This window comes from Stegodyphus dumicola, chromosome X1 (assembly GCF_044657685.1).
Source record: "Stegodyphus dumicola isolate Sdum_Otavi_A_Nest chromosome X1, ASM4465768v1".
In the NCBI taxonomy this organism is placed as follows: Eukaryota; Metazoa; Arthropoda; class Arachnida; order Araneae; family Eresidae; genus Stegodyphus; species Stegodyphus dumicola.
Window position 1 is genome coordinate 102,409,633 of NC_140780.1, and position 23,852 is coordinate 102,433,484.

The 23,852-nt window shown below is 35.0% G+C and overlaps 1 protein-coding gene across 1 annotated transcript in view; it reads left to right on the top strand.

Annotated features, from left to right (window-relative positions):
• LOC118187263 (fatty acid CoA ligase Acsl3-like) overlaps window positions 1-23,852 on the top strand; it is a 120,579-nt gene that overhangs the window by 52,183 nt on the left and 44,544 nt on the right. Inside the window, exons 4-7 of the mRNA XM_035357453.2 lie at window positions 8,859-9,036; window positions 13,705-13,811; window positions 14,617-14,755; window positions 17,554-17,631. Coding sequence (XP_035213344.2) covers window positions 8,859-9,036; window positions 13,705-13,811; window positions 14,617-14,755; window positions 17,554-17,631 — 502 coding nt within the window. The remainder of the gene's footprint in view (window positions 1-8,858; window positions 9,037-13,704; window positions 13,812-14,616; window positions 14,756-17,553; window positions 17,632-23,852) is intronic.

Consider the following 23,852-nt stretch of genomic DNA (forward strand, 5'->3'; position numbering starts at 1 on the left):
TCCACCTACATTTGAATTTTTAAGAATATTAAAGTAGCTCATTGAGTTGTAGAATGTCGAGTAAGGTGTGTCTATTTGGTTGTTGAATTCTAACAAATCATGGTGGTTAGGGGAAGTGTTGTAAGACTAAAACACGAATATTCCCGTTTGACACCACACATGGTGGAGAGCCAGGGTAAAGTTAAATTAATGCTTGAAAAATTGAATGAATGTGAAGTAAGCAATAACTAAGAAAAACGAATCGTTAAAAACAAAAATTTATTGTGTCAAGAAAGTGTAAATTATAATGTATGTAGAAAGATACTGATACTTATTCCTTCCAGATGCTGGAAGGAAAGACCAAGATTGATTGATGAAGTCCAGGAAAAGTTGCTGTAAGAAGAAAGCTTTGTAACGACTAACAGAATTTTAATTGTTACATAAGATTTTTTTTTGTGTAAACGAGGCTTTCGCCAGTTAGTTCAGAATTAGATAAACTTACAACAGGTCGTTTGTAGGACCTGCTTCCAAGTTTTCCAAATTCTGGCAGCGGCAAATGTAGGGTTTATATTTATTTTAACTAACATTTATTTTAAGTTTAAACTATCTTTCCTGTCAATCCGTACTTTCCCCTGGAACTGCCAATGCCAGAATATGTAAATTTGAGTAGAACGCGCAGGAATTCAAATTATCAGCGGAAGTAGTATGATTTAAATAGAAGGAAACAAGTTCGGTGAGAGAGAGTTATTCTTACTTCGCGAGCGCGGAGGTAGAAATCGAGAATTAAAGAACCCCGCGTTGCGGCCTATGTGCTTGGCGGGAAGTAGTTGCAATTGTTCCAGTGAGCTTCAAGTCTGCTGAATTAGCTGCGGCTTTTGTAAAACGCGGTGAGTTAGTTATTTTAGAGAGCCTCGTAGTTAGAATATTGTCTTTATTTTCTTTTCAGGTTATTATTTTTATTTTGACTGCCTAGTTGGCACAGTTTGTAAGCGTCAAGAAGACGCAATTGTAATTTAGTACGTTGAATAAAAAGGGACTTAAACCCTTTATAAGACTCTGTGGTTTATACAAGCTTTCACAGTCACCTCTTGGTTGCGTGCTAGTTAGAGGCGCGCAACGTTATAACATAACCAACTCATATCGGTTATTGGTGTAAATTAAAGAAGAAAAATACCTCTAGTCCAAAGAATTTTTTTGTATGACTGTGAGATTGTGATTCTGAAGTACGAAAACTGTCTATGAATATTATTAACTATGTTTATCATTTCACAAATTATAAATTATTTGTGTGAAAACGCTTTTGGCACACCGAATGTAACAAAATTATGGATCAAAGAATGTTACACGCTAGTATATCATAACGAAATGTCAGTGGGTGACATTAAAAGGGTAAACGAAAGCATCTGATTATCCCAATTTATTTCTTAACCGAACTCTTGAAGAAAGCCCCGCCTGACAAAGGCTTCCTGGAGTTGAAACATTTTTTTAAAGTCGCAAAGTTGAAATTAAATTTTTCTATGATTTTTGTCGTACATGAATCAAGCTTTTTGTATCTAAATTTTAGAATAGAATAAGCGTAAATTTTACTGAACATAATTATATGAATCATTGGATCATACAAAATGTTAGATGTCCTAATTTTTATGCTGAGCCTAATTGCCCGGATATTGCTTAATTTATGAGGATTACGAAACTTGGTATCTAAATATGACATTTTTCTTACCGAGCTTAATTTAAATAATTGAGTAAACATTCCCATTTACAGTTAAACCTTGCCGAGTACGGATTTACCGAACGCGATTTTGTCTATAACGCGTTACCTTTATTATTTCCATTTCATTTCTCCAACGCTAGAATTTCATTCATACGCAACTCAATCTTCCTTCATCAACAATGAAGCTGCAATTATAGCTTCATCAACATTGCTGACATCAGTTTTAGGCAGAAGTTATAAAAAATTTTAAAGTACTGACAGACATAGACTGAAAATGAGTCAAAGAATCGTATAAATCGTGCAAGAAGATCGCAAAAATTGCAAAATTTACCGGCAGCGCAAAATCTTCCTTATTTTCAGATAAGGAAGAAGCCAAAGAATTAATCGAGAAATGAAGACTGAAGAACTGGATGATCTTATTATACCAGCCGAGTGAAAGCAGTGATAATGAAGAAGAAGAAGGTAAAAAAACCTTTAACTTTGCAAGAAGTTAGAGGAAAAAAACATAAAAATTGTATGATTTTGCAATGGAGATTGAACCAAATGAAGAAAGAAAAAGGCACTTCATGTGAAGCATTGAGAAACTTTGTTCTCTTTACCGTGAAAGTTTGAAGGAGCTGCGTCGGTCATTGTCCCAAGAAACAATCACCTGCTGTTTAAAAAATAATTACATAAGCAGATTAAAAATGTTTAATACGGATCTTTTTATTCAGAATCAAATTACTCTACTTGTCACTTGACTTATTCGTATTTGTTGCGTGCATACGGGTTCGTAATGAATTGAATGCAAAAGTCAGATGAAAAGCGAAGAAAATTGATTCTTATCACAACAAATAAAACGAAATGCTGAAATATTTTCAGAGATATTCGTACAATATCGAAATATCTCACAGCAGTTATATTTTAAACTACTAAAAACGTTTTACAGAATGCATTTCAAAACAGAGAAACGCATAGAAAGCTAATCCGATCGCTACAGTAAACAACAACAGTTTTCTAAATAAGTTATCAAACAACTGAATTGAGGTGTTTTCCTCCAGCTTTTATAAACTTTTTAACTATGCAAGAGAACCTTCTCGATTTTTCTGGATACCAAAAGAGTACAATTACGAGATATCTATTTATTAAATGCAGGTGCTCCTGTATATTAATTTTTTTCTTCAGCGTAGTTTTCTCTTCAAATAGGTCTCGTGCTGCGTTGCACGGGAATATAAAACAATTTTAATTACAGATTCTACTAAACATCGCTAAATAAATTCAAAAACCGTAACAATGCCCCCTTCCCAAGGACTGAACCTCCCGGGCAGTACAATGCCTGGACAGGAAGCCAAACTTACAAATAAGGCATAAATGCAATAATAAACATTACATTACAATAGCAATATAAACAATAATTGCAATATGTAACTTAAAACGTATCAAAGACTATCAAACACTAAATACAAATCAAATCAAATACAAATTTAGAAGCAAAAAGGACCATACATTTATGCTATTAACAATTATATACACTACGTACTATGGCCATAGTAAGGCACTAACCCGTCGTAATGAACGACTTTAGGTTTAGAGTTCAATGGCTTACGGATCCGAAACACGATGTCGTTCAGTTTGCTTAGGACTGTGTAAGGACCATCCCAAGGTGACTGTAATTTAGAACTGAGTCCTTTCCGTCCAATCGGGTTCCACAAGCCTTCCTTCTCTCCTTCGTTGAAACGATGTCCAGTAGCTCTGGTGTTGTATCTGGTCTTCACCTTGACTCGCTTTCGTGCAGAAAACGGCACATCACTTCAAACCGGGCCTGGACATCTTGGATGTATTCCTCAGGCGATGAAGGCGCATCTGGAGTTTCGATCAAACAGAGGTCACAAGGCAGACGAAGGTCTTGACCGAAAAGCATCTGGGATGCAGAATAGCTTGTAGTCTGCTGTCACTCTTCGATCGTAGTATGATTTCATTCATTCGGCAGCTTTCTGAGCAGGGTCCTTCAGACAAGACGTCGGCGTTTCCAGGTGCGGATCCCTTCTGATGATGGATAGTTATGTCCTCTGACGCTGAAAGCAGTTTTTTGTTTTTGAAGTCCAAGGAAAAATTGTATTTCCTTAAAAAGTCCAGTCCGAGTATGCAAGGATACATGTGGCGTGTGATGGTAAGCGGCACTTCTAAACATGATATTCCCGTTTAACTTCCCATCTATGTCTATTTTATCACGAGACGCAGTCTGGAAAGCAACACAGGATGGCGTCTAAATGAGTTTGTGTTGAAACTGTTGAGCTAAATGTTTCTGAATGATGCTAACGTTAGCTCCTGTGTCAACAATCATATTGCAAGAAATTCCATCGATATAGCCATCGATGGATAGTCCGTTACTGCCGCCGCTCACTGCAGAAATCTTGAGCGTTTTAAAATGGGGTTTTTCACTATCTTTCAAATTCCGCTCCGCGATATGATCATTAATTTGCTTCCTGCGTCGTTGTTGGGAAATGGTCTCATTTTCCGTACTCTGTGGTTTTCCGCAGTTCTTTTGTACGTGGCATTCAGCTGCGCAGTTCCAACACTTTGGCTTCTGGTCAGTCCTTTTCCGTGTCATGGCATTTAATTGTTCGTTTAACTGGTCTGTCTTATTTTCCACGCTCTGGGGTGTTCTGTAGTTCCTTTGTATGTGGCCTACAACACCGAAGTAACAGCACTTTAGTGTCGGTTTCTTTTCACCAATATTCCGTCTAAAAGCATTCACTGGATTAGTTTTATTTTATCATCCGTTTATTGCGGTGTTCTGCAATGCTGTCGTATGTGGCTTTCATTACTACATTTCCAACACCTTAGAGCCCCTTTGTTCTCACTCCTACTCCGTATCAAAGCATTGACTTGTCTGGATAAATCTTCTAAACGAGCCATCAACTGATTCACTGGCTCGTGGACTCGCACAGCTCTGACTGGGTACCGATATCTACTACTTGCTTGCTGGGCTACCTCGAATTTGATGGCGTACAGTTGAGCGCGTTTTAAATCTTTAACATCGCAGAGCTTTCTGTATCAGGATCCCGGATGCCGTCGATAAAGTATTCCAGGGACAGGTTTTTTCTTGTTTCTGTCTGGCACTCCGAAAAGGCGATGTGAGACAGCCTTTCAAAATCTGTGGCGAGCTCCTGGAGTGTTTCGGTGGGGTTCTGTTGACGGGACTTTAATTGAAGCCTGCTGTAGTCTTTTAAACATTGCTCGCCGAAGCGCAGCTCCAATTTGCCGGATAAAGCTTCGAAAGCTAGCCTTTGGTTTTCTGGAAGAGTTTGAAGGATATCCGCAGCGTCTGCTCTCAAAGAAGCGGTGAGAGGACAGTCCTTAGCTTGGGAATCTCATCCATTCGCATCCGCAACTACAGAAAACTGTGTCTATATACTTGCCAGGAGGTCTTCTCATCATACGTGGTTAGCTTCAGAGACAGACGAGCAGGCAAAGGTAAAAATTTTAAATCACCACTACTGCTCCCTGCCATCGCTACGAATTTCTTCAAGGTATCAACTTCTTGACGATCGCAGCAACAATGTCATCAATTTGTTATTCAACGGCAGAAGCTCTATCTTCTGCTTGTTGTTTTACAGAATAAACCATTTCTTCTATTTGTTCTTTTACAGAAGAAACTCTTTCTACAATGTGTCCAACTTTATATTTTCAACAGCTTCAGTTCTGCCTTCCATAGCCTCGAATTTGTTTTCTATTACGCAGGTAATTTCTATTTTCATTTCCCCTTGACCTGCTTCAATCTTTCTCGAACAGCCTTCATTTCTTTTTTAACAGATACTTGACCAGCTACCATTTTTCGTGACCCGCCTCATCTCTTCTTTAACGGAATCTTTCATCTCTTCTTTAAACGCAGCAAAAGCTGCCATGAGTTGCCTTAACAGTTCTTCCATCGCTGTTGTGATTGGCATTCAAATCCCACTTCTGACACCAAAAAGTGTAGTGTGCGTCATAAGTTGAATGCACAAGCCTGATGATGAGCAAATAAAATTTATTTTTATCACAACAAATAAAACAAAATGCTGAAATATCCTCAGAGATATTCGTACAATATCGCAATATCTCACAGTAGTTATATTTTAAACTACTAAAAACGTTTTCTGGAACACAATTCAAAACAGAGAAACGTATCGAAAGCTAATCCGACCAGTAAACAACAACAGTTTTCTAAACAAGTTATCAAACAACTGAATTGAGATGTTTTGCTCCAGCTTTTATAAGCTGTTTAATCACGCAAGAGAATCTTCTCGATTAAATGTACGTGCTCCTGTATTTGCAATGGAGATTGAACCAAATGAAGAAAGAAAAAGGCACTTCATGTGAAGCATTGAGAAACTTTGTTCTCTTTACCGTGAAAGTTTGAAGGAGCTGCGTCGGTCATTGTCCCAAGAAACAATCACCTGCTGTTTAAAAAATAATTACATAAGCAGATTAAAAATGTTTAATACGGATCTTTTTATTCAGAATCAAATTACTCTACTTGTCACTTGACTTATTCGTATTTGTTGCGTGCATACGGGTTCGTAATGAATTGAATGCAAAAGTCAGATGAAAAGCGAAGAAAATTGATTCTTATCACAACAAATAAAACGAAATGCTGAAATATTTTCAGAGATATTCGTACAATATCGAAATATCTCACAGCAGTTATATTTTAAACTACTAAAAACGTTTTACAGAATGCATTTCAAAACAGAGAAACGCATAGAAAGCTAATCCGATCGCTACAGTAAACAACAACAGTTTTCTAAATAAGTTATCAAACAACTGAATTGAGGTGTTTTCCTCCAGCTTTTATAAACTTTTTAACTATGCAAGAGAACCTTCTCGATTTTTCTGGATACCAAAAGAGTACAATTACGAGATATCTATTTATTAAATGCAGGTGCTCCTGTATATTAATTTTTTTCTCCGGCGTAGTTTTCTCCTCAAATAATTTCCTGCATTGCACGGGAATATAAAACAATTTTAATTAAAAATTTTACTAAACATCTCTAAATAAATACAAAAACCGTAACAATATTTTATATGACTCCACGTGTTCTGTATTTTTCTCTTTTCAAAGTAGAGTATTTCACAGGGACTTATACTTTTTTTACAGTGTTTTATGAAAAATTCAAAACCATGAAATATGCTGTTTTATGAAATTCCGTTTAAAACTGCGGCAGTACCCTTTTTCACTTCCTCATCTAAATAGTGTTTATGCTTGGTTTTGAAACAATAATCGAAATTATCCGTAGCAAAAGAACTTGCAGCTTGCAATAATATGCGTTTAACGCTCCATAGAAACACTTAGTTCTCTTGACGTCAACAAAACATTTGCATAATAGGCTTATTTTTTAAAAAATTTGAAAAATAACCTTAGTGTTAAATATAATACTTGTCAATTTTTTAAAACTATTATTAAAATGTAAAAATTTGGTGTTAAAATTTTAACTAAAAATGTTGTGTTTCTTATATAAAATGAAATTTAATATCTAGTTAGTTTTTAAGGCCCACTAGCGGCCGAGCGGTAAAGTCCTTGCATACTGTTAGTTCGATCCGAAATTAGAATCCCACGAACGGGCTGGCTGCATGGGCGTTTTTGTGGTTTTCCCCATGTATAACGCCAGTTTCCCTTAGAAAATCTTCAATGAAGGTTCAATCCCCTTCCGTGTAGTGCCTTTAGGGAGGGAACATGTAAATAATAATAATAGTAAATTTTATAAGAAAATATATTAGTTGTACAAAAGAAACAGTCATCCTTTATTTATTTCAAATTGCTTAAAAAGTAAAAACGTTCTAAACATACAAATTACACTGTCAACTTTTCAAAACTCATGGAACAATTCCAAGGAGTCTGTAAAATTTTAATTTAGAAAAAAAAAAAAAAAAAAAAGTCATCATAGATGTGAAACCCTAGTTGGATTATATTTCGGTGGAAGGACGTAGCTTAACTAATTGCCTTTTCCATTCAGTTTTACAATGCTTTTGCCCTAAATTTATATTATACTTTCTTAACATATTTGCTTACATGGTTTATATCTTCCTTATTTATCGTCAAAGAATCTTCAAAGAAGTTGAAAGTTTGCTTTTTTAAATAGTTTTCTCTGTTGTTATGCTTATGAAAATGAAACAAACATTAAAAATTTAAGGATCAAAGACAGATGTTATCGCGGTCTTCGAACAGTGATATTAGATATTTTTACACAGAAAATTTTTATCGAAATTAAATTGCCACAATTATGCTGAGAATATTCAGAAATAAGTACAGATATCTGACGATTAACCGGGAAAGGATAAATCGGGTTTCGTATTAACAAGGTCTTGTCTAAAAAAAGATTAAAATTCGTTAATTGAGTATAGACGGAAAAATTACTTTCACAAACCATCATAATGAAGTAAAATTTCTACGGGCAATATAAAAAGGAGAAGAATATACGTGAGATAGAATCAATGATAACATAATATTTAGGAAGTGGTTTTTATCCACCACAGAGTGTAATTTAATTGCATATAATCTGGGATACGTAAATATTGCTAAATCATCCATTAAATATAATTTGCTAAAGCTGAAAAGAAAATTAAGTGCGTAGTGTGCAGATATAAAACTTCTGTTTCTCATCGATTAGTAGTATGTCGGAATTGCCTCGAAATTTAAGAGTAATATTAACAAAAGCATTGTTTTTTCTGTTTTAACTGAGTTTTTCTTGGTTTGAATGCTGATCTAATTTACATAATAAACCTATTTTACAAATTAACTAATTAAAAATACTGGTAAATTTTTACTGTTATTTTCTATTAGCTATAATATAGGTTATTTTTCTTTACTTATTTTTGTAGCTGCTGTTAATTTATCATGATTTAGGGTTCACCAGGAATGTCCTCTCCCGCATTAGCCCAATTAATCAGAAGTCTATTGTATTTGAACCTTATAATCAAAAATAATTTGCAATAGGCATTATATGAGCTAAACACATTTTCGCGCCTTTTGAGCAAGAATCATTGCATATAAAAAAACGATTTATTTCTATATATAAAATTCGAAATTGTATTTAATCAATATCTTAGTTGAATGGCAAACAATATATGTAATCAAAAAATTTGTCTTGTACTGTTATTTTCAACATGTTTCTTCTCAAATGTCTTTTGAAACAATTAATTTTAGCTGCGTCTCGGGGAATTTAAGTGGCTGTCATATAATGATGTGAAAGAACGAGTTGATCATATTAGCAAAGGTTTGTTATCACTAGGAATACAGTCGAGACAACCTGTAGTGCTTTTGGCTGAAACTAGGATAGAATTCATTCTAACAGCACAAGCTTGCTTCAGTGTAAATATTCCAGGTAAGAATTCGTTTTATGCATTTTTGTTTCTTGGCATAGTTTATTAATTTTTTTAAATAATAATAATTTTTTTAACAATAACGAATAATTTTGACTGCTTCATAAGGCTACAACAGCAGCAACAACAGTAGTAATAATAATAATTATAAAGGTCCTGCATTAATTTGGAACATGATTACATTTGCTGCAAAATTCAAACAAACATTTTTTATGCACACATTAAATTAAGCCCATGTTTAATTATAGTTTAATTAAGTGTTCAAAGAATATAGTGTTACTATTAATTTAAAAAAGAATCGTCGTTATTAAAAAATTTTTTCAGGTACATGCCATTTTAATTCTCTGCGTGGCCGCAAAATTTATACATGTTAATGTACTTTAAACAAAACCTAAATTGGAGACTTATTTTTCATATTTTGGTGTCTATATCTCCAGCATTTAGCATAGCACTAAATATTTGATATGAATTTTTAAATTAGCATGGGGTTGTATATCTTGAACTAGGTTGATTTCCTTTAATAGACAAATAAAGTATATAATTCTTTTTAAATATGAAGCAGGTTCAAGTTGTAGAAATTATGAGGCTTTACGGAACCGAGAAACGTGAGAAATCAGCTAGGTTAGAAAGATGGATCTTCCAGCTGTTATTTGGATAGTTTACCAGTTACACCACAACAGCACGCTCGAGGAAATTCCTTATATTTTCTCCCACTTCAAGGGCTCAGTTGACTAAATACTTGTGGTAACAAAATATCGTCCACCACATTTTAGTTCTGTCACCATTTCAGAAAGTATTAAATTTTTTGGAGCTCAGAAACTTGAAAAATCAGCTTGTTATCGCCAAAATTCAAATCATAGACCTTCCAATTGCTATCAGAATGTACTTCTGTTTACACCTAGCGAACACGTATGGGGGATGCACTGATTCGTTATTAAATAAATACGCGAAAAAGAGGGCCCGTGGATATAGGAGTATTTTAAATAGGCATGCACTGCTATTCGTAATAAAAACAGTTCGCGATCTTTCAAAGGATATGTCAGCAATAACAGCGAGCTATCTCTTCTGATTCCACGAAAGCATTCTACAAATAAGCCAAGGTATGATTACTTTTCCTGGGTAGTAAAAGGTATTTCTTACGAGTTCCAAAACAAGTTAATAGTTGGAGCGCTGTTCGTTGGGATTGCAAAGGTCTTTATATCTGGTTGATTGAACTTAAACACAAATGGATACGATTAATAAACACTCTTTTGCAAAAATGGACACACACACAGAAAACAAAACAAAACAAACAAACAAAAAAAAAAGGCGCACCATGAAGAAAGTGATTGTTTTTATTGCTTTTGAAATTCGATATGCGTAAAACTCACACACGGATCATGAAATGGCTATATTCCAAGGTCATAGGACCCATCAATGGCTAACAATTGCACACTGAATGTTCAAATCAATAAGTGATGAAAATCCGCTGGCGACGATGTATACGTTGAGGCAAAGCGTGATAACGATTCCTAATCTCATTCTGCGAGGCATTCTGCTAGGCATTCCTCAATTATAGCTCTGCGACATTTTGAGATGTCTGAATCTGGCGGTCTATGATGTCCCATACATGTTCTACTGGCGAAAGGTCTGGCGACCTTACTGGCCAAAAAAGACAATCAGCAACTAGAAGACATTCCGGTGATATGCGAGCCGTATGGGGTCTAGCATTTTCCTGTTGGGAAAGGGCTCCGGGATGGCATGTCATGTAGCGTAACTCAAATAGTTGCAAGATGTCATCAATATATAGTTGAGCGGTTAAAGTTAAATGTAGAATGATTAGGGCCGACTTACTGTCATAAGATATAGCACCCCACATCATCACATCAGGCATCATACAGAGACTGTGTGCCTTTGAAAAACAAGGGTGATTGGAACTGCAGATCCTGGCGACCCGAACCCGTTGATCATCTACTCCAAGACTGAAGAGGAATTTTTATTGAATACTATGCGATGCTAATCGGCTGGCAACCATGATGATTGGCTATGACACCACTCCAAATGACTTTGTCAATGCTATGTGGTTAAAGGCAGACGTCTTAAAGGTTGGTGTGAGGGCAACTCAGCTTCAACCAAGCGCCGTGAGATGGTGGAAGATGCCCCGTGTAGTATGGAAGAGGCTCTAACACGCTGGATAGGGGACAATGATGCAGCTGGGATAGTTCGGATCTCTCACGAGTCATCTGATCTTGCCTCGCATTTATGCATCTTCGCCTTCGAGCGTTGATTCCGCCGATGAGTACCTTTGCACAGTCATGGCCATAAGGTGCAAGTGACAACCCATTTCGGTATGACACGTATCGGTATTCTGTACAGGTATTGCTCGGTATGATTAGCCCGCTTTACGCATCCCTACTATGCGAACACTTTCAAAGTGGTCCAATTGTCTATAAAGTCTTCGACAACATCGTAATGGCATTATTGGTTTTGTCTTCAGGGAACTACAACGCCGAGAACGAGAAAAGATAAATCGTCCGGATCTGTTATCTGTTTTATATGATGTTAACTGCGTGGTAGAAATGCGCGCTATGAGTGCAGTTAACATACACTGGCCCTGAAAATTTAATCACTTAAATACTTGGTATGAAGGAATTTGCACACAAAACTTCAAGATGATGGGATTATTTTAAGAGTGCTTCCTTCTTTTTCCAAAAGAGTGTATACATATACACGAATCATTAGGATTCCACGCAGACTACATCACACTTAAATTAGTTCTTGCCTAAAAAATAGACACTTTATTCTTGGTTTACGCAACGCATACTTTACATACCCTATGCCGGTCAGCGCTTCATAGGGTTCTTCACTTACTCCTAGGCTATTTAGTAGCCCTGTTAATTATATACCACATATACCTAACACTTATCATGTGTGTTCACGATACTGCGATATTTACTCAAAATGCTTTTTAACTTTGAGTGCACAACTCCATCAAATATATATAAGTGCATAAAAGTCCTGGCTGATTGTTTGGAAAATAAAAATGAAAGTTAAAAAAAAAAAAAAAAAAAAAAAAAAAAAAAAGAGCTGCTCTACTATAATAGTAATACTAACTTAGGCATGTTTGAATATCATTATGCTCTGATCGAAGCAGATGTGGGATTTATTAATTATTCTAGGTCATCATCTCATGTGAGTCCTGCATTAAAAAGACAGTAATACTGATCATCTCTCTAGCTTCAAAGTAGAATTTCTAGTGCCAAATCTGATTTAAATCCAAGGCCTAGCTTAAGCCATTTTCAGTGTTGCAGAAAATTGTCGCCAGCAAGAGAAGCAATGACATACAAAACAAAATAAATAACTAAAATTTATTTATCATGTTATTATTCCGCAAACATAGCAAACAAATTACAACACAGAGCAATAGTACCGTTTGCTTGAGGAAAAAACAGAGGTCCTCAAACAGACAACAAATAGAGTTCGCTTTCCTAATCGAACAGGCCCACCAGCGGCCGAGCGGTAAAGTCGCTGAACACTGGTAGTTCGGTTCGAATTCCACGAACGGGCTGGCTGCATTGGCGTTTTCGTGGTTTTCCCCATGTGTAACGTGTACACGAGCCAGTTCCCTTAGAAAGTGCCTACACGAAGGCATTCCCACTTAGGCAGATAGCCCTAGTGTGCTTTGCCATTATTAAATAAACCAAAACCTAATCGAACAAACACATGAAGTCTGATTATTTTAAACCAGTTTTAACTCACTTACTAGTTTCTACCAAGTTTTATTTATTAGTTTCTACAAACTAACCTGTGAGAAAAGACACAGACAGAAAGAATTTAATAGCGGTGAGCAAATTTTTCAGTCAGAAAGCAGTTCGCGCTGTTCATTAGTTACAGTCAAATATCAAAGCTAATTCCTTCATTAAATATCAAAACTCTCATTAAGTGTCATTCTCAGGTAAATAAATTTTGCATAATCTCTGCATTGTAGATATGAGTGTACTGGAAAACAAGACCAGGACCGAGTAAGAACCAAAAATTACCGTTAAGAAAAGTCAAGTGCTAGCAAAAGTAGTAACATAATTGTCTCAAGAAATTTTTTAAAAAGAGCGTTCTTTCTGCAAGTTACTGATCTTCAAGAGTATATTACATCTCATCCTCAGTTAGATTTGTCTTATGTAGGTTTTTGCGAGTGAATCTCATATTCAAAAACTACAATGCAAAATGCTTTACCTTATGTTGTCAGCAGTTCTTCCTGTTTTAGAAATGACTTTCATTTTCTTATATTTCTAAACCAAAATTCTTAAAAGGTTTTTAAAAAAATTCCTACAAAGAACAAGCGATCAGTTCTAGTCACTAATTATGTTATTAATAACAAATATATTAGACGATTCTTTCCGCTGTTAGACGCTAGTATCTAAATCTTTTAATTTCACCAAAATCTGAATTTTTCTCTTAGTCTACATTTTAGAAATGTACAATAGAACAGTGTATGATGAGCATAAGGATATGCGTCCATGTTAAAGTTACTCATGGTCAAAAGAAGCATTTTAAAACAAACTTTCATTAAGTGCAGTTATTATTTTTTCTTTTTGTAAGTTAACTTTCGGATGTATAGAATTTCTGACATTTTAGATTTTTTACTTTTATGTTTCTATCCTCGTAATCCCTTTCTTTTTTGCAATCGAATTTAGTTGTGACATTGTACGCCACACTTGGAGAAGACGGCTTAATTCATGGAATTACGGAAACAGAAGTGACACATATAATAACTTCAGTGGAACTGCTACCTAAACTAAAGGTATAGTAAAAGTAAATTTTCAGAACTCTTATATTTGGAATAATTATTCAACTGGTATGCCATGCTTGAATTATACTAAAAGTGTTAATGCATTTAAAGTGCAGCAAACTATGATGCCCAAGGTAGTACTCGAAATAATCGTAAACATATCTATAAAGCCTGGATGTTTAGATATGAAAGTTTTAAAAAATGTAAAAAACAAAAAAACAGAAAAAAGGCTCTAGACTTGTTAAAACGTTGTTTCATGTAATTTGGAACAGTTTAATCAGAATACACAAGTCTTCTCAGATATCATTAAAATATTTCTACAATGAGGAACGAAAAAACTTAAAAAACACTTACTAAGCGACTTTTTTTAAACAAAAATAACAATTATCTACTTTACTGCTTTATATTAGGGAAATTCTTTGTTTTCAACAATAAATGCTCTTCAAGAGGAAAACTAAAAAAAAATATTTTCGAAACGGTGATTCCCAATTATATCAGAATTGAATTTATTATTTAGAATTAGTTTGTTAAAAGTTAAACATTATAAATTTTCGCTTTCTAAAAATATAAACTTGGTTCTTTATTAGTTGTATATCGTTAATAAGAATATTCCTTTTTCTGCTACAATGCAAGGTCTTTTAACTGAAGTAAAAAAAAGTATGAATGCTATTTAATAAAATAGTTGCATTTGCAAATGCAATCCAGAATTTTTTAATTAATGGTAAACGTAAAAATGATTATGAAATTTTGAAATTCTTTTAATAATGAATCTCATATCATATCAGATTTTTATTTTTATGTATCAATATTATCTTAGAGCATTTTACATCGAGTACCTGCAGTTACTCATATAATTTATATGGAAGGTCTTTCATCTCCATCAACAGAGAATCTGCCTTCAAGTGTAAAACTCATTTCTTTCTCTGAAATGGAGGAAAACGGAAAAACGCTTTCAGGTAAGAATCAGAAACTGATTTATTTACAATCTGATAGAATAAGAGTTCATTTCATAATAGTGTTATTTAAATTTGCAATAAAAAATCAAATTTGCTTTTTTAAATATAAATCTTTTTGAAATAATGCTTAACAGATAAACTACTTGAAGAAAAAGCAACAGTTGATGGGAAATCCAAACTAAATTGGTTTATTCGAATTAAGGAAAAGCAGAACAATTCCAATTAACCAAATTAAATTCTAAATTAACTCTTTTGCTGATACTTTACACCAAACAAAATGAACAATCAAGAAAATTTTATGAAAATCCTTTACCGCAGTAAAAAGAGTGTTCGTATGTTATCATCTTCACCATGTTATGAAACTAAATTAACAGAAATGTCCTTAGTTATTTGTTAAAACAAAAGAAAAAAGTTAAGGAAATAAATGTGTGTGCAACATCAAGCCTTAAAATAATGGAAGGATCAAATCAATTATTATGAGATGAGAACATAATGATGAATCTCAGCTTCATGGTTGACTAAAATAACAAATTTCTCTCATAGAAGCAAAGTTAACCCCTTAAATGCACCAAAAAATTTCAGAAAGTGGTTTTCTTTCTGCCAATTTTTTTATTCTTTATTTTAACTCAACCCCTATTTCCGGGGGGGGGGCTAAATTCTTGAATGTATTTACTCGGGTGCGCGGAAATAATCTAATTGGCTGTAACCGAGCTAACTCGGTTGAGTGCATGAAGAGGTTAAACCTTTTTTAATCTTTAAACAGCAAAGTTCTAGCATGCACTACATAAGCCAAAATTTGACGGAAGTTCTACCTTAATTTATACTTTCGTGAAACTTAACACATTTTTTTTTCAACTTTCAGTTTGTAGAGACCTTAAGTATTTTTTGGAAGCAGGAATCATGAAAAATGAGCAACGCCCTCGCCGGGAATCGAACCACGGACCTCTTGAATACCGGCTCAGCTTGCAGAACCACTACACCACGAAGGCACGCTAGGAAGGCGGAGAAATACCTTATATACTCCCCCTTTTAAAGGGGCGAATGGGGTTTTTAGGGGACCCAATCGCCAAATTCTGGGTGTGAAAATTCATGATCCACCACCCTTTCAGTTCGGACGCCACTGTAGAGACATTAGGATTTTTTTTTTTGAAGCAGGAGGCTTGAAAAATGAGCAACGTCTTTGCCGAGAATCGAACCACAAAACCTTTGGAATAGGCGCCCAGAGTGCTGACCACTACACTACGAAGGCATGCTAAGAAGGCGAGAGAAATACCTTATAAGTTCATAGCGGAAAACAGGTTTCGTTTTCAATACCAGTTGCTGATAAATATGAGACGATATGATAATCTAACTAGCTTTAAAAATGTCAAACGAGAGGATCTAGTTAGCTAATATAATTCGCTCTCATTTACACTCATGTCCATAAATTAAGGATTATTCGGAGTCACGCGGAAATCGAACTCTAAAATAAATATATCACCTGTAAAATCACTACACACATCTTCAAGAATCATATGCAAATTTCAGGAAGTAACCAGATGACACCGATGGTACGTCACAATGACGAGAGTGTAAGAGAGTGATATATAAGGAATACAGGCAAAGAAGTAAAATTGTTCGCAGGCGCTTTATAAGCATTTCAGTGCAATAACCGAATAGTTGTGACACAAAGGACGCATTTGGATGATGTTTTACGTGGTAGAATTATCGGCCGTCTGGAATGTGGGCGTACCCAACTGGAAGTATCAGACGAACTTGGAATTGCCCAGAGTGTCATCTCCAGGCTTTGGCAACGATTCCAAGATGATGGTAATGTGAGTAGACGTTACAGCACAGGTCGCCCCAGAGTTACAACGCCGAATGAGGACCGGTATTTGGCAGTTACTGCCAAAAGAAACAGGCGGAGCACAGCCTCAGACCTGTCTCTTCAGCCACTGTTACGACAATTTCAAGGCAGACCGTGTACAGACGCTTAGGGCAGATTGGTCTATATGCTCGTAGACCTGTCAGATGCGTTCCACTTACTGCAACTCACTGTCGCCTGCGGTTAGCCTGGAGTAGAGAGCATGCATTGTGGACACCGCAACGGTGGGCTTGAATGACGTTTTCCGACGAGTCCAGGTTTAGCTTGCAGTCTGATTCTCGCCGTACTTTCATATGGAGAGCTCCAGATACCCGTTACCACCAAGAAAACATCATTGAATGACACCGTTACGGTGGTGCAGGAGTGCTCGTTTGGTGTGGAATTATTCTGAGTGGAATTATCCAGCATTGTCACCGGACTTGAATCCAGTAGAGCACGTGTGGGACATGCTTGGCCGACGAGTTGCAGCCCGTCAACCTCCTCCTACATGTCTACCGGAACTTCGGAGAGCATTGCTTTTTGAGTGGTGTAATATCCCCCAAGATCAGATCGATAGTTTGATACTCAGCATTCCTAGTCGTTGTACGGACTGTATTACATCGTCTGGGAGACAAACAATGTATTAACAATCATACCAACCATGTAATATTGGTTTTTTGTAAATAGGTTTTTTTTTGTAATTTTCTCCAGGGAGAAAAAAATCGCTAATTTTTTTTAATAATATCAAACATATAGCATCTTTTTTTGCTTTTTACCTTTTGTTTAATCAATAAGCTTTACAAATAAGTAAAATTTGTTTTGCTTCTAACTCTTCCTTAATTATTATCCTTAATTTATGGACGTGAGTGTAAATATCAGAGAATCCTATTTAAATAGAGAATATTAAATATCTTCCTTCAAATGCATGAATAAAGTTACGTTTTTCTTCTTACAGACGTAAAATATACTCGAGCTGTAGCTGATGATTTAGCTATTATAATGTATACCAGTGGCTCAACTGGAGTTCCAAAAGGTAAATCTATACAGCCTTTATTTGCATACTAGTAATAAATACAAATCAGAATGTGCTGTTTATCAGTGTCACATTTAATTTCATAATATTTTATAATTATTAAATTAAGCACATTTATTCCTAATTTATAAAAATGTGGGAGTTTTTAGGATGATTTAAGATACCTATACATACGAACTCTTATCCTTAAATCCTGCAATTATTGTTACCTAATTCTTAGTAAGTATGCATTAGCTATTTTCACTGCCCTAAAAAGGGTAATTAATTATGCATGCCACTTACGCTAAATCCTCGCTCTCTTCAATGATTTAAAGATGTCTGGTTTATTTTAAAGATTGACGTTCAATACATTCCTGAATATCACTGTGAAGAGGTAATTTCCTACACTTTGAATGTCATATGATTATTATTACGCGTGGTTGAACCTTACATAATGCTGGTCTGAACAGCGGGGATCTGTACATAAAGAAATTGTTTCCAATAAACATATTGGAAAAACTGATGGAAATATGAGGCAATTTAGAGCAAGAATTAACATACAAATCTCATAGTTTATTGCTATAAAAAACTTAAGACACTAAAAATGCTATAAATGCATACAACTGAGTTAGATACAAAACTATTTTATCATTTACAGTCACAAAATAAATAATAAATATAGATCTGTGATATATAGTATGACAATAAAGTTCGATGAATATGTTCATAAAAGACATTCTTGCCTAAATTCAGAAAAAACATTTTATTCTCCTTCGAAGTAATGCTCGTTGTTTGCTACGCGCTTTTGATAAAGAGTGTACGGTTCTTGAAAACTGCGGACAAAATCCTCTTTCGATATCGCATGGAGAGTCCTCGTTACTTTACTTTGAACTTCTGGAAATCCGACTTCAGTTTCGGGTGTAACACATATTTGGGGTTTAATTAAACTCAGCTAGATCAAATACAAATTATCTAGGCGTTACTTCGATTCTTTAAAAGACTTTTTACCACTAGAAAAAATAAACTCTTCAAGAAAACAAAAACAGACATAAACAGACCAGTCATCTGAAAGTGGCAAATTTTCTGGCAAACAAATTTTCTTTAAACTGTTTCTAATTACAATACCTAATTTCTTTTAACGTAGGCTATAATTTTCGCTGATGATTTCTAATAGTAACTCAAAATTCTGAACTTACCAACCAAGCCTCTGCTGATGTTTTCAATCTGATGCGAGGCAAGAGACAATCGCCAAGAGACAGAAAAACCGACACACATTCGATGGTCAAGCCAAACTCTGCCACAATTATGAGCTTTACCTCTAACTTTATAATAAAACTGCATGCTATCCACGTCTGCATAAATTCTAAAACGAGTAAACCTTGCGGGCAAATAAGGCTATAGGAAAGAGGAATATTAAATAAACTTGAATTAAAACAAGTGAAAGTCAAACACAAGCCACACAAGAACTGTTGAAGGAGGATCAGGTAGTATGGTGGATGATCTAGAGCTACAGTTCTCCTACAGGCCATAAACTGTTTGAAAACAAAGGCCTAATCATAGAGAAACAACCAACAAATCATCTCCGTGTTTTCTGGAGTTACACGAAGGATCATTTACAATAAATCTGTTAGAGCATCCTTGTTTTTATTAGCATTCATTGTTGCTCTTTGGGGCCAACTTCATCTTCAATATTTCAATGTTTTCGTCACTACTAGTGTAGAGTCTTTAGGTATTTTTTAAAGCATGAAATATGAAAAATGAGCAACACCTTCGCCGGGAATCTAACCAAGAACCTCTGGAATACGCGCCCAACGTGCAGATCACCACACCACGAAGGCATGCCAAGAAGGCGGGAGAAATACCTTACATACTCCCCCTTTTAAAGGGCGACTAGGGTTTTTAGGGGACCGAATCGCCAAATCCTGGGTGTGGAGAATCATCATTCACAATCCTTTTAGTTCAGGCGCCACTGTAGAGTCATTAGGTATTTTTTTAATGCATGAAAGATGAAAGATGAGTAACACCTTCGCCGAGAATCGAACCATGGACTTCTGGAATACGCGCCCAGCGTGCAGACCACCACACCACGAAGGCGGGAAAAATAACTTATACTAATACGCCGCAAGCCTATGACTTTGAGAAGCGTTTCCATTGCAATACCATTCATACTAAAATCCTTTAAACATTTCATAAACACATGTAGAAGACACATCTTGATCTCCATAATCTTGTTTTGTCAGGTCCTGAATTTCTTTCACAGAGTTATGAAGCTTGGAACAAAACTTTCGATTCGCCCGTTGATCCATTTTACAGCCACTGCTACATCTTTGCATATTAGAGTGTTGCTAAAAGAAATGTGTATTGCTTAACACTACTTGTTGCTATCTCATATTCAAACACGTTACGAAGTATCTTTTCCCCACTTCGTTGTTCGTCCATTTCCACGCGTGTACCTACTACAAGGTCTTCCGCTCAACTTTATTCTCATAACTTGTAAAAAGGTTAAATTTACCAGAGTTAGCATACAGTACTTAGAAATTGTACTTGATGTCATTCGTAGTGAAAAAGATAAAAGCAGAAATAAAGAAATCGTAATCTGCGTAAAGTTAAATTCAGTACTTTCGGTTAACACAAATACTATGAGAATGTGCATGAAATGCAGTATGATACTGATAATTTCAGCATGAACGCTTTGTGAATGTAGTAAACTGACTATTCTAGTAAAATATGAGTTATCAGAAATTTTAAAGATTTTTGATCGACTGAAAATGACGCCAAAGAAGTCACTCAAATTACAAAAGCAACTGGCGGAAAACGACTTTCAGGTATAGAAGAAGGAGAAGTTAAAGAATTAATTAAGAAATGACAAATGAAAAATGAATGATTGATAACACAAACTAATATAACCAATCAGCAATGAAAGCAGTTATAATGAAGAAGAAGATAAAGCACATTTAACTTACAAAAAGTTAAAAGAATTGTTTAAAAAGGTATAGGAACTACCTGATTTCGCAATACAGATTAACCCAAATGAAGAATTAAAAAGAGAACCATTTATGACAGACATTAAAGAACTCTACGCTCCTTACTGCGAAACTATTAAAGTGTTGAATCAGTCATTGTTCCGAGCAAAAATCACCAGCTTTTAAAAAATAATTGAATTGCGTACTTAATAAGCAGTAAAAGAAGTCTTTTCAGTTATCGTTTGTTTCGTTTTCCCTTTTAATCTGAATTATACCTAACAGAATGTTTTTCATAGGAAGTTAACTTTGAGGAATGAGATTTTACCGCACTCGCAATGCATAAATGGTATAACCCCTACGTTCTGCAAGGTTTTACTGTGCAAGGAAAATAAAATTATAGATGTAAACAGCGTTTGAATTAAATATTAGTGAAACACAACATAGTACATCATAATGAAGTACGTATGTTTTAGGAGTACTGAAAGTAATGCGAGACTTAAACGATCAAAATTAACAAGAAGACATGAAAAGTGATTTTCAAAACCCCTTTGAAAATATAATTGAACGTAAGCAGATAAATGTTTGGAGAAAACTTGGGGACAATATAAAGTGAAAGCATCTCAAAGAATAATAAGTCGGGATTTATGTTAGTAAATTATACACCTCGTAGTTCAGCCCTTCGAGCATTAAGGCAGAAACACGAACTTGGACTGAACCTAGTAAAGGAATTTGGATGAAAATAAATATAACAATTTTTTTAGACAAAAATCGTGCAAACATAGGTATAGAGATAATCCCAGATCACGTATGAAGAGCTCCAGAGGAAAAAAAGTTATAATAAGAGTCTCTACCCTGGGTTTATAAGTTTCTTGCTGGAATTGTGAATTTGAGTTGCCTGTTATCAACTGGGATGACAATTTTTTATTTGCTAGGCATGTAAATGTGAATCTTATTGACACATTTTGGAGTATTTTTTAAGTTCCGCCCTATTTTATTCCCGACTAGACAGTTTGTCGATCAGCCGTTTGGGCTTCTAGATCGTGTAAATATGAACATATAAATTCACTTAACCTTTAATTGGCACGATACGAGTCATAAGGACTCAAATATTATGTTTCACCTAATTACTTTTCTGATTACTTGAAGAATACAATGCGTATAGTGATATGATTAATTCACTATTTGATCTGAAAATAATAAGTGCATTTTATTTTAAGATAAATTTATTAATCATTTCCATGAGTAACAGATGTTGTATTTAAAAAGTTCCAAGATAAACTATAAATTAATTCTGGTTCCATAAGACTAAACCGCACCAATTACGCACAGATATTTTACCATACCAGTTAAACCTTAAAACCAGGATAAAATCATATCGTGTAATAGTATAAGTTACATAATTTAGTAATGAGTCTATGTTCTCAAACATTCTTTCACTTTTCTTTCAGTTTTTTTTTTAGAAAATCTGGCATGATAGTTCATTCATCTACAGGAAGGTTTCTAAACCAGGGAGGGGGAATTTCATAATTTTAGGCGGGATGCGATCAGCCTTTTATTTATCCGTTAAGAATTTAATTTCATGTTATGGATAAAAAAAAAGAATTTTTATTCAAGTTTGAGTTTTATCAAACTTTTCTATACTTTTTCCCTTGCTTAATTTATAAAACTCAAATTTATAAAATAATCTAAATTTAATAAATGTAAATATAGGGTTTGGAGTTTCGTTAAGGAGGTGGGATGATCATCTAGTAGTGGTGAAAGGGGTGCATGGGGCAAAAAAAGTTGAGAACCACTGATCTAAAGAGTACTGATCCTTTCCTGCATATTGCAGTATTTGTTGATCCACCCGAAAAAACTAAATCGCTGAAAGAAAGAAAAATTAGTGATATGAAAAAAACAGAAACTTTAATTACAAAACATTAATACATGAAACGTTACCGCTTCTTGCTCAATCTGTCTTTTTAGAAGCACAACGAGACTTCCCGTGTGAGTATTTCGCATCTGTTAATATCACTTTCTTCAGTTTGTTCTCAAGGGCTCTATGTGACCATCTCTACGATTGTGTTCAAATAATTCTCCGCAGTCGACGACATCCTATGACAGAAGTCATTTAATTATGTCTCATACACTCATAGCTATCAAAACATTTAAATTTCGCGCATTAAAAAATAACACTCTTCAGGAGCTCCTTTCCTGACACGTGCTGCATACATGCATACACCATCTTGTAAATCTTTATTCTTTAGACATAAATAATCAAATGCGTTGTAGAGAGATTGCGTAGAATACAGTTTCAAGATGAATAATGCTAAGAAGATTGATCCGCGATCATTGCTAACCTAGATTCCAGTTGTGAAAAACACTATATGATCTTTAGGCATCTTATTCAACATATCAGGTTCTGTGTTCCTCCTTACTTGCTTAGGAAACATTAACTGTCCTGACTCGGAACAGGGAGCTTACTAAAGCTATGTTCAATAATTTTGGGAAGTAGACAATACACACAGGAAGGGCATACGAAACCCTTTATTTTTCTATCTTTACAATGATTTCCGGACTTCGGAATACAGAGACCAACCACTTGTGGTCTGAACGTAAGAATATAAAAAGATTAACTAAACTCTAACTAAACTAACTTTGGATTAATCAAACAAGTGCCTAACTCCAAGATTGGCCGTATATTAACAAAAAGCCGTATGTAGTACAGAGAACTGCTAACACCACGATACGTTTAAAATTATCAAGAGGATTAAACCTCTGGCCTTGAAGGCAACCAGCAACCGCGTAAAACTACTATGGCAAGCGGCCTGCTTCTAGTAACTCCTTCCTCTCTCTTGCTTGGCAAAAAGCCACAACTTAAGTACTTGGCGTTAGCAAGACAAATTTGCATAAATAAGTTAAAGCTTTTAATTCTGGCCGGAAGTAGAAAATAAGAAGTGATAGTAAAGATTTAAAACAAAATAAACGTTAGTAAAACTTAGGATCCTTACAAACAGACGGATAAAACATGCAAAACTCACGTATTTAGAAATAAATCGTTTAATATTTCTTATCTATTTTTTACGTTGCTTATACGAATTTCGGATTAAACGTCGCTACATTAGCAAAAATTGGTAAACATGTCAATATCTGATATACTCTTAAATACACTAAAAATATCTTACGTAACAGATAATAGTATTTAACTGATAAATAAATTTACTACTCGATTCTTAAGAGATATAGTTAGGAAACATTGATATAATTACATAATAGATTAGGCTAATTGATTAGGGCAAA